At 38.9% G+C, this 17,385-nt stretch overlaps 1 protein-coding gene across 1 annotated transcript; it reads left to right on the plus strand.

Annotated features, from left to right (window-relative positions):
- Nucleotides 1-10,151: 10,151 nt before the first annotated feature.
- On the plus strand, nucleotides 10,152-11,306 carry LOC137265116 (uncharacterized). Its single transcript, XM_067800421.1, has one exon. The coding sequence runs from the start codon at nucleotides 10,152-10,154 to the stop codon at nucleotides 11,304-11,306; it is 1,155 nt and encodes a 384-aa protein (XP_067656522.1).
- Nucleotides 11,307-17,385: the final 6,079 nt, after the last annotated feature.

Raw genomic sequence — 17,385 nt, forward strand, 5'->3', positions numbered from 1 at the left:
ATTAGATTCAATTCATCACCAAAGTCTGAGACTTTATCTTGGATCTTTCAGAACATCTCCCATTGACAGTATCTACGTTGAGGCCGATGAGCCATCTTTAAAACTACGCCGTATCAACTTATCTTTACAATATATCACAAAGTTATATTCTAATGAAATCCAATCTTGCTCATAACTGCGTTTTTAATCCTCTTTATGAGGATTTGTATATAAAAGAACTTCACTTGTTCCACCTCTTGGTTTAAGAATCAAACTATTCATTTCTGCAGCTGGGATTGTGCTGGAGAATATTTCTCCTTCACGGCTTTTTTCTTCTCCTCCTTGGCATTTGGTGAGGCCACATGTTGACCTGACACTTACAGAGTTTACAAAATCAGAAACTAATGAATTACAATATAAACAAGAATTTATTCAATTAAAACATAAATATAATACATACAAATTATGTATTACAGATGGGTTCAAGGATGTTGGCGCAGTAGCTTGTGCCGCTGTCATTGGATCGAGAACAATCTTTTCTAGAATAGGTGAGGATCCTCCGTTTTTTATCCCTAGTGATGAAGGAATCACGGTCAAGCATATCTTGCTTGACTGTATTGATTTTGCCATCACAAGGGAGTAATGTTTTACTGTCAAAACAGGATCTTTTTAATGTTAATTATCATTTAATCATTGTATTTATAAAAGAAATAGAATTATTAGATAAATTTTGAATAATATGTTTTGTAAATAGAAAGTTGATATTTTAAACATGGTAGTGTGAATTGTCAACTGCAATTGTTAGTAGCCCTACCCTCAAAGGGGGTTAAAGCAGCGTAAAATTATTGTCCCCCTGAAAGGGTGCTTAAGTCCCCAAACTTTCAAAGTGAAATTTATACTTACCAGTAGTTTAAACGTAGTATTTTTGTCATTATAAATTTCGGCTACATTTTCCTACAATCGCCAGCAGCTGAGAGGATGGTGTAAATCCAGCTAGGGACCATGCAGGTACCTTAAGTAATGTAAGTCCCCTTGGTTCCTAGTATGGTGATCTATCTTCAGTTGTTGGTGATCTATAGCCTACTTTTATATTATGTATTGTCCAAATTGTGCCGTAGTTTTAACTTCGTATGCTAGTTTTAGACTTGAATTGTGATACTCTAGTTATTTTACCATACTTTGATGACGGGTTTTATAATATCTACATGTTCTGTAAAATCATATTTATTCTCGTCACGACATAGCTGAAATATTGCTGATGTTACGTTAAATTATAACTCACTCACTCATAAGTCCCAAAACATCTGATGTAAATTTAAGTCTACCAGTTTTTTAATCGTAGTATTCATGTTATTTTAAGTTTGGCAAGCATTTCATACAATCTCCAGCGGCTGAAGGGATGATGTAAATCCAACTAGGGTCCATGTAGGTAGCAAAGGTACTGTAAGTCCCCGTGGTCCCTGGTATGGTGATCTACCTTCAGTTGTTGGAGATCTATAGCCTGTTTTTATATTGTTTTGGCCAGATAGTGATATTAGTTTTAACTTTCCACTCTAGTTTTAAATTGTAACTGTGATATTCTAGTTGTTTTACTGTCCTTTGACGACATGCTTATTTATGGAATACATATCTTCCATTTCAGTGTTAAATGTTCTCGTCACGACGTGGCTGAAATATTCCCGATGTGACGTTAAATATTAAACAAAGCAATTCAAGAATGGAATCTTCGAAAGGACATGAAAGTGATAGGATTTCAAAGGAGTCAGATAATTCGATCCAACTATTTAATAGGTTTGGATCTCTTGAAAGAATGGATGTGGCTGAAAACATCCAGCCACGGGCGCAAAGCGTATCGCCCTCTTAAAAGGTACGGGGTGGATCCCCAATCATGCCTCCCAAAAGATAGATTCTCAAAACAAATATTACACAGTGGAATTGCCGAGGACTGAAGACAAACTTTAACGACTTACTGCTATTGGTCCAGGACATTAGTCCATCAGCATTCTGTCTTCAAGAAACATATCTAAAGCAGACAGATAATTTCAGTTTGTGTCACCTCAATGCATACCATTCTTTTTCTCCTCCGGGTGATAAGGCCACGGGAGGATCATCCATCCTTGTGAGACATAATGTACTCCAAAGCCCTGTTATCCTTAAAACTATTGGCACCCGTGGCGAGCCACCTCCTCGTGGTGGGTGCTGGGTAACGCCAAGAGCTCGCCAACACCCCCGTTGTGGACCCGGGGGCATATTGGTCCACCAACCCGTTTGCCGTGGGTTGCGGCCCCGTGTCGGTGGAGGAGAGGATCCTGGTGGTTGAGGGCAATAGGTTCCCGGAACCGTGTTCTTGTTGCTCAACACACCACTTTGGCCCTGACTTCACCTAGACGGGTGGTAGAATGGGCCCGGTTCTACCAATCTGATGGTCATGCCAGGCCCTGTGCATAGTGAGTAGTATTGCACAAAGCTAATATATTATTTGGTCTTGGCTTTTTGAAATTACAATTATTCCTGATATTATATTGCCTAGAGTCCTGTGCCAGAAGGCGGTGGCTCATGGGCCAATCTGGTGATGTTGACCACTGTGTTCTATACGTTTCTAAGTTATTTTTATGGACAAAACCAGCCTGACGATAAACTTAGTAAACAGATATAGCTATTCGTGTCATATTCGCTGGAGTATAGCATTCCTGTATCCTTGTGTTTGCATGCTGGAGGCCCGATGCAGTTAGACACCGTCCTTGTTGACACTCCATGGTGGGTGGGGAGCAGGGCTGCCGAATCTCTTTCACATAATCTTGGCTCACAAGTATTCTGGTTCTAATCGAAATGGGAAAGATATACGTTTGGAGGCTGAGATATTGTCTTCTGATGATGATATTTCTCTTCCAAAACCTTCCAATTCTTGGGCAAGATTTCTTGTTGTAGAATCTAAAAGTGGACTCCCCTTGAAAATAAACCCTTTTGCAATATCCAAAGCAATTGAAGGTATTTGTGGCGAGGTATCAAATGTTTCACGGCTCCGGAGTGGTGCTCTTTTAGTAGAGTGCGCACGGCAGCAGCGAGCAACAAATCTTTTGAAATGTTCACTTTTTGCAAACACTGAAGTTACTGTCTCTGTGCACAGAACGTTAAATTCCAGTCGGGGGATCATTCATGATAGAGCACGTTGCTTAGCAGAAATGACAGAGGATGAAATACTAACAGAACTTAAAGGACAGCACGTCACATCAGATTTTCGAGAAGAGATGGAGAAGTAACTGTCCCAACAAATACCTACCTGCATACATGTTCTTTGTCATCTATCCCTAGATCCATAAAAGCAGGCTATTTTAACATCGGGGTGGAGGTGTACATCCCAAATCCACTCCGGTGTTACAACTGTCAGAAATTTGGACATGGTTCCAAATCATACAATCGTCCGGCTGTGTGTCATCGTTGTAGAGGGAGTCATGACAGCTCTGGTTGTAGAGCAAACCTCCAACACACCTCCACTGTGTAAACTGTAAGGGTCAACATGACGCGTCATCCAGAATTTGCCCTTCCTGGATATTTGAAAAGGATGTGTTGACAGTTAAATGTCAAAACAACATTTCCTTTCAAGAAGCGAAAAAGGTAGTTGCTGGCCGATTACCTCACTCAATCAAACATATGCAGCAGCCGTGTCCCGCTCCATCTCCACTAGCTCGATTGCATGTCAGACTGATCTGACATGGGCCAAATCGGAAAACCCAAAGCTTTTAACTCAATCATCTATTAGCCAGACGAGCGTTTCAGACAGTGATGAATGTGCATCTCAATCTACACCTGTTCCTGAAACAAAAGCTTTAAAAATCATCGGTGGAAGTGTCCAAACAAAAGAAAAAACAACTCGAGAAAATTAAAACCAAGATTCCCAGTCCTAATAAATCATCATCAGTAGATCTACGCGACTTTTTTTACCCTCTTGAGATGGATTTTGCTCCTTGTTCAGAACGGAGTAGTAGTTCTAGTAACTACTCCTCGCGTTCACCGATAGAACCACCATGTGCCATTCCAATCTTCTTCAGTGGAACTACAGAGGCCTTAAACATAATTTCCATGAACTGCAATCATTAACAGCCGATATAAGTCCATCAGCTATTCGTTTACAGGAGAAATACCTAAAACATACAGGTAAGTGTGATTTAAGACGTTATAATTCTTTTCATTCATTTTCCCCACCAGGTGACAGAACTACTGGTGGAGCTCCAATTCTGGTACGACAGGGTGTTATTCAAAGTCCTATTCCCCTGACAACAAACCTGCAAGCTGTAGCAGTTCGTCTTACACTGCAAATTACCTTCACACTTTGTCCTCTATACCTTCCTCCCTCTTCAAATATTCAGAAGCTTGAACTTCAAAAGTTATACGACCAGCTTCCTAAACCATTTATCATAATGGGTGACCTAAATGGACATAATCCGTTATGGGGAAGTTCACATATTAATCAAAAAGGAAAAGTGATTGAAGAATTCATATCTGATAACAACTTGTGCATCTTTAATGATGATGAATCAGAAACTTACCTACATCCTGGTACAGGTACATATTCATGTTTAGACCTGTCTCTCACAGATTCAACTTTGTTGAATGACTTCACATGGTCAGTCCACGGTGACCTCTGTAAAAGTGACCACTTCCCAACTATATTGAAACCTGTGTCCCCATCTGATATCCCCTCGTCATCACGGTGGAATTTCCAAAATGCTGACTGGCATTTATATGAAACTCTTTGCACTAACAAATTGAAACCCGAACTTTTCATGGGCATTCCTGATCCCATCAAATGTTTTTCTGATGAACTAAATGTAATTGCTGATGTATTTATAACTAAGTCTTATGCTGTTCCTCACATACGAAAACCATGGTTTGATAACAACTGCAAACAAGCAAGAAAGGCACGGAAAAAGGCTGAACACTATTTCCGTAGCCATCCCATGGTCCATAATCTCAATAAATTTAAGATCTTAAATGCGAAAGCTCGGCATACTTTTAAACAAAGTAAAAGTCAATCTCGGTAGAATTATGTGTCAAACATCAATTCGCGCACGCCCATGTCCAAGGTGTGGAATATGGTACAAAAATTCAAAGGTAAAGGCTCTAAACCAGGCATGTAACACAACACGTTTCGTCAATCCAGGCTAATTTTATTGTAAGGAGAAAGTACAGGTTTAAACGGGCGATGGTTCTGTCTCTGGCTCTGACCCTCAGTCTCACTCGGGACCTTTTCTGCTGCGGGCTGCTGGAGAGGTTGTTGGTTGTGTCTCGGTCGTCTGCCTGACGCTGTCTGCCGCCTCTGTCTCTTCCCTTCAGAAAAACCTTCGTTCTTATGGGCAGAAGTGTGTGTCCTACTTTGAGCCCCCTGACCCAATTCGTGACCCTATCATCACGTTTTCTGTCAGGTATGTCGTACCGACATCTTTAAGCTGTTTGTCTCACCTGGTCGTCGACACTTGGTCCATAGCCTCAGGCTGAAGTATCTGGTCGTGATCCTTCACCTACTATTCCAGGCTGTTTAACTGTCACAGTGCCCCACAATTTAGTACATGAACTACTTCTACTTAGGTGAAACTTTAGCTAAACACTTTTCCACCTCTAACTTTGAACCCCAATTTCAAAATTATCAACTGCAACAAGAAAAGAAACCTCTTAATTTCGACACGGATAATAGGGAAGACTATAATGAATTGTTTTCTATTCACGAGCTTTATAAAGCTCTTGACCAAGCTCACGATGCTGCTACAGGTGTTGATAACATACATTATCAGCTCCTGAAGCACTTACCAGAATCGTGTTTAGAGACACTTTTAAATATCTTTGATAGTATTTGGGCATCCGGGGAATTTCCTTCTTCATGGCGTGATGCTATTATTGTTTCAATTGCTAAACCTGGACGTGATATTACCGATCTTTCTAATTATAGACCAGTTTCATTAACTAGCTGTGTTTGCAAAACCATGGAACGCATGATAAATAATCGACGTGTTTGTTACTTGGAAACTAATAACCTTATAACAGATATACAATGTGGTTTCCGTAAAAACAGAAGTACCGTCAATCACTTAGTGCGTTTGGAATTATTAGTTAGAAACGCACTAATCAATAAACAACATGTTGTGTCTATCTATTTTGATCTCGAAAGAGCATACGACACTACTTGAAAATATGGTATCTTAAAAGATTTATATGACTTTGGATTGCGAGGCCGTTTGCCTCAATTTACATACAACTTTTTAAAAGACTGGTAATTTCAAATCAGAGTGGGTTCAACCCTGTCTGATCATTATAATCAGGATCAGGGTGTCCCAAAAGGATGTATTTTGTCTGTTACACTCTTTAGCATTAAGATCAAGAGTTTGTCCAAGGTTTTAAATGATTCAACAGATGGATCACTTTTCGTGGATGATTTTAATATTTCATGTCACGGTAAAAATATGACCACTATTGAACGCCAAATGCAGTTGTGTTTAAACAAAATAGATAAATGGTGTCTCGAAAATGGATTTAAATTGTCTACACTTCTGTAGAAAATATAAGCAACATAAGGACCCAGAACTGTTTTTAAATGGCACTCCCATCAAAGTTGTCAAGGAGGCCAAGTTCTTGGGTATAATATTCGACTCCTATTTAACTTCCACACATTAAGTACCTCAGGAATAAATGCTTGAAAGCATTGGATCTATTAAAAGTTGTTTCCAATTCTAAGTGGGGAGGGGATCAAGCTACCCTCCTACACCTCTATCGATCACTGGTTCGTTCGAAACTTGATTACGGTTCTATTGTGTATGGTGGAGCCTGCAAAAGCAACCTAAAACTGTTAGATTCAGTCCATCACCAGGGTCTAAGACTTTGTCTTGGGTCCTTCAGAACTTCTGCTGTTGACAGTCTATATGTTGAGGCCGATGAACCATCAATTGCACAACGACGTTTAAAGTTGTCTTTACAATACATTACCAAATTATATTCTAACGAATCTAACCCTGCCAATAACAGTGTTTTCAATCCTCTGTATGAGGATTTGTATAACAAAAAGTCTTCTCTTGATCCGCCTCTAGGGCACAGAATTAAACCATTTATTTCTACAGCCGGCATTGAGCTGGAAAGTATATCGCCTTCCCGTCTTCTTTCTTCTCCTCCTTGGCAATTGGTTAGGCCACAAGTTGACGTAACATTAACTACATTTAAAAAGTCAGAAACGAATGAATTACAGTATAAACAAAAATATAATCAATTGAAACATAAATATAGCCATTATAAATCCTTATTTACAGATGGGTCCTAGGACGGTGGCGCTGTGGCTTGTGCCATTGTCGTTGGATCCAGAACAATATCTTCTAGATTACCAGATAATAGTTCTATATTTACAGCTGAAGCTAACGCCAGACACCCTAAACGTAAACAATATATAATCTATTCCGACTCTCTTTCTTGTCCTCAGGCTATTAAACATTTGTCTTGTAAACACCCACTTTTAATTGAAATTATTGAATTGCATAATCATCTTGCTACTGGCCAATACGACATCGTCCTCTGTTGCTTACCCAGCCACGTCGGCATTTCAGGAAATACACTGGCTGATCTTACTGTCAAGGCAGCACTCAACAAGTCTGTGACACCACTTCTTATTCCATATTCAGATTATAAAGCTACAATTAGATCTTATATCCGTGATCTGATGCAGAAGAAGTGGGACACCCAAGTAGGTATCAATAAATTACATGAAATTAAACCGTATATTGGTTACACCTACTTGGGTTGTCAGTCCAGATTTGAGGAGGTCATTATGCGACGATGTGGTATTGGCCGTATGCGGTATACACATGAGCACTTGTTAAAAGGTGAGGATCCTCCGTTTTGTATCCCTTGTGATGAAAGAATTACAGTCAAACATGTTTTGCTTGACTGTGTTGAATATTCCATCACAAGGGATAACTATTTTAAATCAAGAACTATGAAGGATCTTTTTAGTAATGTTAGTTATCATTTAATCACTGCGTTTTTAAAAGAATTAGATCTGTTTGAGGACTTGTAAATTATTGTCCTCCTGAGAGGGTACGTAAGTCCCAAAGCATTTGGAAATAGATTTAATATTCCACTTTTTTAGCTGTAGAATATGTGTCATTGTAATTTGTGGCTAATCTTCCATACAGTCGCCAGCAGCTGAGGGGATGGTGTAAATCGGGCTAGGGACCATGCAAGTAACAGAGGTACTGTAAGTCCCCTTGGTCCCTAGTATGGTGATCTACCCTCTGTTGTTGGCGATCTATGGCCTGTTTTTATATTGTACTGTCCAAATAGTGATACTGTTCTTTTTTAAGTTTCCACGCTAGGTTTAATACTAACTGTGATAGTCTAGTGGTTTTGCTATCCTTCATCGACGGGTTCTTTATAATATGCACATATATTTCATGTCACGTATGTTCTGGTCACAATATGGCTTCTATATGTGCCGTTAAATACTAACTCACTCACTCACCCTCATTTAATCATTGCACTTTTAAAAGCATTAGATTTAATAAAGGAATTGTAAATAGATACGTTTTTATTATTGGAAGTTTAACTTCGTAATTGTGCTCGTTAGTGGCTGTATCCTCAAAGGGGGTTGAAGTACCGTAAAATTATTGTCCTCCTGAGAGGGTACGTAAGTCCACAAACATTCAAAGTAAATTCAAACTTTCCATGTTGTTTCTTAATCGTAGAATAAGTGCCCTTTACTGAATGGCTAGATTTCCCGAATTGCTGACGTCTGAGGGGATGATGTAAATCCAGCTAGGGACCATGCAGGTAGCCAAAGTACTGTAAGTCCCCATGGTCTCTAGTATTTTTTATATTGTATTGTCCTCTATAGATAAATTCTTTTAGGTATAGTTACTAGTTTTATATTCTACTCTGTGATATTCTAGTTGTTTTACTGTCCTTCGTTGACAGGTTTTATAATAGGCATATATTTCATTTCAGTATTAAATGTTCTGGTCACGATATGGCTTAGATACTGCTGATGTAACGCTAAATATTAACTCACTTACGCACTGAGGATCCTCCATTTTGTATCCCTTGTGATGAGAGAGTCACGGTCAAGCATATTCTGCTTGACTGTGTTGAATTCTTCATCACAAGGGATAAGTATTTTACAGTTGAAACAATTAAGGATCTTTTTACAAACGTTAATTCTCATTTAATTATTGGTTTCTTAAAAGAAATTGATTTTATGGTTGAATGTATTTTAATTAGTTCACAAACATTCAAATTAAATTCTATATTTCCAGGTTTTTAATCGTAGAACAAGTGTCTTTTTATTGTATGGCTAGATTTCCCAAATTGTTGGCGGCTGAGGGGATGGTGTAAATCCAGCTAGGGTCCATGCAGGTAGCAAAAGTACTGTAAGTCCCCACGGTCCCTAGTAATGAGATCTACCTACGGTTGTTAGCAATATATAGCTCATTTTTATATTGTATTGTCCTCTATAGATAACCTGTTTTAGGTATAATTATTGTATGGCTAGATTTCCCAAATTGCTGGCGGCTGAGGGGATGGTGTAAATCCAGCTAGGGTCCATGCAGGTAGCAAAAGTACTCTAAATCCCCATGGTCCCTAGTATGGTGATCTACCTTCAGTTGTTAGCAATCTATAGCTCATTTTTATATTGTATTGTCCTCTGTCTTAGGTATAATTACTAGTTTAACCTTCTTTTCTATGATATTCTAGTTCTTTCGCTGTCCTTTGAGGACCGCCGCCATATAGCTGGAATATTGCTGAGTGCGGCGTAAAACTAAACTCACTCACTCACTCCTTTGAGGAATTTTTTTTTATAATACTCATATATTCCATTTCAATGTTACGTTCCCGTCGCGATATGGCTGAGATATTGCCGATGTGACGTTAAAAGTTTTACTAAGTATTATCTCACTCACTCACTCACTCACTCACTCACTCACTCACTCACTAATACTTTGTTTTATTCTAATTGTCTGATCCCCATTGAGACAGAGGTCTGCATCCATGCGAAGGATATTCATAAACACGCGCTGGAACAATGAAATGCATAATCGATGTAACAATATCCTCCTCTAGTCACGTAAGTTGAAAACAGCCTGCTATACAGAACAGACATCCATCCTCTCCACGACGTTGAAAAGATTAGTCTCAATAGCATGGCAGCTGGAAATATCTGTGACAATGGCGCTCATCTGCCATACGGAGAGGCAGGCATGGGAAATTATGGTGCTAACCTTGCGACAACCTGGGACAGATGTTCAGTCCTTTTTGAAACGAATGACTTCTTGAAGCTTGCTAAAAATGTTCCCTTCCCTGACAAGACTTCTATATACAGTATCGGTGACTATGGAACTGCCGATGGTGCAGCTTCCATGGCAATTATGAAAAAGCTAATTGAGAGTCTGAAAGAGCACCATGGCCCTAATGTGCAGTTCCAGATCATCTATGAGGACCAAGAGGCCAACGACTTCAACTCCCTATTTAGACGTCTTTCTGGTCTAATCCCTGAACCACCAACCTACCTCCAGCATATTGAGAACGTCTTTGCTTTTGCATCGGGGACACATTTTTACAAGCAGTGTGTCCCGGCTGATTCAATGCACATAATATACAGTGGAGTAGCTGTACAGTGGCTTTCCGGAAAACCTCCCGTTAATAAGGACGATATTTTCTCATTTCCAAACACAGGTGATGGTGCCAGGTATATGCTCGAGAAACAAGCTTCAGAGGATTGGGAAACATTCCTTATCTTGAGAAGCCGTGAGCTGAGAAAAGGGGGATTATTAGTCGTGTCTACAACTACCAACTACACTACTTCATCAGGAGAAGTAAAGTGTGCCGGTGAAAACTTCCTGTCAATTTTGAATACGGTGTGGAAATCATTCCACGATAGTGGCAAGATTTCCCAACATGAACTCATGAATACAAATATGGCACTTTGTGACAAGAGTTTAACTCTACTGAAAGCACCGTTTGACGATCCGGATTCAAAGGTGAGTAAAAGCAGTTTACGTCTTTTATCAGCTAAACAGGTATTCGTTCCTTGCAAAATGTACATGGAATGGAGAAAAAGGAAGGAAGAGGAAGGTGTGGATGACAGGGTTGAATTTGCCAGACGATACGTGTCAGCCAATCGCTGTTGGAGCAACAGTACCTTTCTGACAGGACTTTCAGGAACTAGAAGTAAAGATGAGAAAGAACTGATTGTGAATGAATTTTATGCTCAGGTGGAGGAAGTGATCCAAAATAGGAACCCAGAAGATTTCAAGGACGACAATGTGTTCTGCTATGTCTTTATCATCAAAGATTGAGACTGATTCTTTAAAGAACATTTCAAATATCACACCCTAGACTAAGTCAATGTCGTGCTTTAGAACAAACATGATGGCTATATTACAAGCGCTTTGCAAACTTATCTCTGTTATCAACTTCTTTATTTTGAAGATAGCAACATTCTAGATACTGACTGTTTAGTGCCTCGTCATTAAAGAGAAGAAATATAATAATCCGAATGCCATTATTCATTTCTCTACTATGAACGCTTTTCATGGCATTGTGTAACTGTGGTACCCTTCCTGTATTCAGTAAATGAAGTCACATTGTTTTGAAAACTGTTGGATTTTTTTCTCTCTTTCACTCCTCTTCACATAGTTAAAGTGAAAAGCAGTGGTTGAAGTATTTGCTCTCCCGCTGAAGCACCAGGTTCGATTCCCCACAAGGCCACAATGTGAGAAGCCCATTTCTGGCATTCCCGTCATGATATTCCCGGAATATTGCTAAAGGAGGCATGAAACCATACTCACTCACCCATGCCCTGTCGAGTGTTTCAGAGATAATCAAGACTGACTGGCTTGAAATCACACCTTTTTGTTCATCGGTAGCACTTGCTTATGTGCGAAGATTAGGCTCACTAACCATGCACCCTGTAGTACATCGTTGAATCCTATAACCAACTACATGTAATAAAAGGCGCAACATTTTTTTATATTTAAATTTATATAACACAACATATGTGATATTTTGAATTTCATGCTCAGGAGACGGAGCGGGCAAGGCGTCTAACTTTGTGTGTTGACGATTAGGTGCCTGACTCTGAGGGTGCGGGTTTGCATCCCGGATGTGACTCAACCGAAAAATTACTAGAATCTGTACTTTATTAAGAAAGTGAAATCCCAAATATGACATATGTTGCATTTGACCACTTTCTAAAATGGCATTGTGCAATCATAAATTTATACATTCCGGGGAAAAAAAAACAAAAACACTTACATAGAAAAATGAGATAAACATTTGTAGTCTGATATATTATTATTATTCCTTTCGTCGCTGATGATAATCAGTGGTAGATATAACATTGTTTTAATGATATGGACATGCTACACTTTCAGGGACAATACGTTTTCAATACCTTAACCCCCGTCAAGGGCAAGACCACGAAAGATCCCTGTTGATAATCTTACCGTACCAACTTTTCCAAATTTTCATATTTCTTTTAATAGGAACAATATCATTAAAACACCCTTGACTGTCTCCTTGACAAGTGTCAATAGGACACGCTTAGATAATGACATCTTCAAATATTGACTGACAAGCCAACTTGGCGGAACCGAAACCTGGTTTATTTCGTGTACTTGATTCATGTCAATTTAGACGTTTGTATTAGATCGCCGACATGACATCTAATTACAGTCATGTGATCAATGTAAGGGATGAGATGTGGTGTCACTGATTTGTTCAGTACTGCCATAGATCCAGGATATCGCCGTTTTGATAGCAGGAATTCTGTTACGGTAACAGAAAAAACATATTACAGGTATCATAATCTTCTTGGTATATCCAAGTCTATTCACGTTTCTTTAAATTAACTGGGGGAAATCATGTTCAGGTTTTCTGTCATGAATATTCAGAGCACAGTTTCCGCGGTGCACTCCGATAATATTGCTACTTCTACAGACGAGCATTCACGGTTTAGATAAACAGCCCATGCTGGCGGGGATCGGTGTAAATGCTGGTGTTACGAGGTTCACTCTTCAGGAAACGTTTAATTCATAGTTGAAATTACATATCATCTTTACATCGTATATGTAAATTCACATGGTAATCTTTGTAAGAGGAAATATTTCAATATTTTCAATTTATCCTTGGCAAATTCATTCTTGGGTGAATCTATTATTATTTAGTGTAATTATTGTAGGATTTCTTCTCACAAAGTAAATGTATTTAATTACACTATATTTTTCTCTTCAACAGTATGTGTCCGACCTAAATTTCTATTTTGCCCAGAGAATTTTATATTCTTTTCAGTATGATACAATTGCCATCCCTTTGGGTAAAGTGAACAAGTTCATGAGTTTCAAGCCGCGCTACCTTTTCAAGTTCTATATGAAGTTTTATGTCAATATGTTACCTGTTCATATATACTCGCAATGAATATTTCTGGAATTTACAGAAATACAGCATTAAAGATGTGAGAAGAAATCCCATCCTAGCTGTTATTACCCAATTCAAACCAAAATGTGACGACCCAAACATTTCCTTATGGGACGCCCTAGTCCTGATTATTACCTGAGTGGAACCCACAAAAATTTAAACTGCCTACCATAATCTTGGCTATACATTTTGCAAACAGCCTCACAATTCAAAGTCATGGACTTGTTTAAATACCGCATTGTCACCACGTGTTGCAAAACGGAGCCAGTTCTGCTATATACACTCACGTATCTTTCAAACAATTGTGATACATACCTGAATTCGCCCGATATAGTCGAGTCATATGACAAATTCTGATTAATACAAGCCGTCTACATTACATCTTGCTAAAAAGACTGCCGAGAATAACGCTTTAGTGCTACCAAACATTACATTTGTATCATAATCCGTTCTGTCGGTTGGCACTTCATATATGACTTGATATGATTTGATGATAATTCCACAAAACTTTATGCACATGTTCTCGAGAGAAAAAAACAATTATTTTCTTAACCTCAACTGATGACTAACGAAAGTCAAATTATTAATTTCATATTAAAAGTAACTATGAAAAATGTGTTACAGGGTTAGTATGTTAAGAAAACTCAGAAATTGAGGTTCATACATAGAAACCTTTAGTTTGATTGTTTGTGTTGTCAGGTGCCCGAGTACACATTGAGCACATAGAACATTTGATAATGCTTTTTGACATTGCTTTTTGACATTGCATTTTGACATTGTTTTTTGACATTGCTTTTTGACATTGCTTTTTGACATTGCATTTTGACATTGCATTTTGACATTGCTTTTTGACATTGCAATTTGACATTGCTTTTTGACATTGCATTTTGACATTGTTTTTTGACATTGCTTTTTGACATTGCATTTGGACATTGCATTTGGACATTGCATTGCATTTTGACATTGCATTTTGACATTGCTTGTATAATGACATTGGTCATCAGTATCCCGATTCTGGGAAAAAAATCAGATTAGTTTGATTCTTCACGTTTTTATGTTGCCCAGGTACTCAGGGGGCACCTTCAACATTAAATTATGTATACTGACATTGTTTGGCAGAATCTGGAATCCGATTTCTTTTTATTCTAAAACAATTTTTCAGATTGGGGAATCAAATCCTGAATGTGAAAAAAATCAGATTGGGAATTCGAATCCCGAATCTGAAAAGGAATACTGAGATTCGAGATTCGAATTCCCAATCCCGAATTCCGAAACCGCTTCTAAATTCACGTTTCTATACTTTTGATGATGCCATTCGCCCCTCCAATGTCTACATCATCAAATATTGAGTTTCAGATTGGGATTTTACTAACCATTACTTACCAGAACCGCTTTTGAAATTATTGCAGCCTATCTTAACAAAGTGACATTGTTTGCAACTTGAGGAAATAAATGAAGTGATCATATGTCAACAACATCAGCACTATTACAAACAATAATGGCTTAGACAGCGTAGATCTTGACATTCTTACCTTTCTCGGAAACATTTGACTTCTATTTGTACAATATCGTGAACATGTTTTGACAAATAATTGATTATCCTCTGTCACGTACGTTTTAGTCTGTAGCAACCTTTTACTTTTTTGTCCACCAATTAGGCATGTGTACAAACAAATGATGGTTATGCATACAGTATGAATAATATTATAGTCCGAGGCAACTAATACGATCCAGTATCTTGCTTGAGAGGCATATTTTAGAAGTTGGAAGTAAATAGAATAAGTGTATATGGATGACAACTTCTTTAATACTGTGTTCTAGTGTTCCAGTATTAAAGAAGTTGTCATTCATATACACTTATTCTATTCTACAATCCAGTAGTTAGGCTTGATAACTCGGTTGATGCATGTCATATATTTCCAGGTATAAAGTGTGATGATCGTGATGACAAATCCTTGCTTGTGAATTAGTTGCATTATTGCCAACGAACAATATACATCTGCATGTTGTCTAATGTGTTTCCTGGACTACGTTATATACTCTTCAAAAAATGTAGAGGAACTGCACTTTCAATGTACGATTGTCGACATTGGGAGGTATATGATATTGAATTAATGTTGATAAAGTAATAATGGATGTTTTGAGAATGTATCACCACATGGATTTCATTCAAAGCAGAGCTGTTCGTTCAGTTATCCCCCTTGTTAGGTGACTGGCGTATAAGATGGAAATTTCAGGTTTACAATTTTCAGTCAGTGGTGTGTGATTTGACCCTGCAAACCCTGCCCATGCACAGATGCAAGAAAATTAACGGAAACAATGGTGACACTGTGCAGTGATTTATCAACCTGCCCGAAAAACGTCAAGATTCATAATGACTCCGCGTGCACGTGTAGGCGGCTCCCACGTTGTGCACGTGCTTCCCATGCTTTGTGTTTGTGTGTGGTGATAACGTGAAATGATGCTGCATAAACAAGATGAATGTCATTGTAACGTTACTCCAAGGGTTTTCTTTTTACCAGATTTCAAAGTTAAGGTTCCCCAACTTTTTTTGTAAGAGTATATCCTGTTAATAGATATTAACACTAGATATTAGCAAATCAGATCACATGAGTTTGTCGTTCTCTTTGTCCCCGAAGCAGCAGAAGGCCGATAATTCCATCTTATGCATCTCATGTGTCATATTTTAAGTATTAGGAAATATTGTAAAACAATCTCTGGTCGAGTTGTCCTCACCTGGCACGCGATCCATCAAGATCCGGGTTCCAGCTGCTCTCCAGTAACCAATGCTTGTCGTAAAAGGCAATTAACGGAATCAGGTGCTCGAACTCGCTGACTTGGTTCATGCATGTCATTGTATCCCCTTTGCATAGATCGATGCTTATGCAGTTGACCACTGGATTGTCTGGTCTGCACTCAGTTATTTTACAGATCGCCACCATATACCTGGAATATTGCTGAGTGTGACGTAAAACTAAGCTGACTCCCTCACTCGCCTGGCATGCACTATAAGTGAGTGAGTGAATGAGTTTAGTTTTACGCCACACTCAGCAATATTCCAGCTATATGGCGGCGGGCTGTAAATAATCGAGTCTGGACCAGACAATCCAGTGATCAATAACATGAACATCGATCTGCGCAATTGGAAACTGATGACATGTGTCAACCAGGTCAGCGACCCTGACCACCCGATCCCGTCAGTCGCCTCTTACCATGCACTAAAGACTGTACCTAGGAGCTGTCAAGTCAAGACTAAATGCAGCTTTTAGGTACAGAGCCTGATTCTGGTGTGATATACCCAGGTGGTGTGCTCAAAGTTAGAACGAATTATCTGGAAATAGATAAAAGGACCTAGGAGTGTATAATAGAAGTTAACTCTTGCCTCTCACATCATATAACATCTCTGGTCACAAGAAAACAACCATTTTTGTAGGTGATGATCATTCCCTCAAACCCTGGATAATCTCTGTTTACCCGTTTTATTACGGGAAGAACCAGCTTAGTTCGGTATCCCTGATCCCAACCAGCCATTGAGTGTCAACATGACCGGTGTCAAATAGCACCATATATCCTAGATGCTGACATCAGGGACACGGGGACGTGAATATGACACAGATAGCTGTATTTGTCTACCAATCAAACATCAAACTGGTTCGGCCCATGACAAGAAATGGGAGACAAATACATCATTCGGAGTTCAATATCACTACATTGACTCATAAGCCGCCCTTTCATCCATTAACCTCTAGACCATTTACTATATAGGTAATTAGAATTCTACTAGCATGTAGGAATAATAAATTGAATATGTGCAAAACCATTCACCATGCACAAGGATTGGCGTGGCCAGCCTATTAGTAGAACCAGGCTTATTCTACCACCCTAATAGGCAACCTAAGGCAAACAGGTTATCAAATTTGGTCGCCAGCAGTGGAGATATGAACGTGTTAAGAGCCGTGA

The sequence above is a fragment of the Haliotis asinina genome, chromosome 15 (assembly GCF_037392515.1).
Source record: "Haliotis asinina isolate JCU_RB_2024 chromosome 15, JCU_Hal_asi_v2, whole genome shotgun sequence".
Classification (NCBI taxonomy): Eukaryota; Metazoa; Mollusca; class Gastropoda; order Lepetellida; family Haliotidae; genus Haliotis; species Haliotis asinina.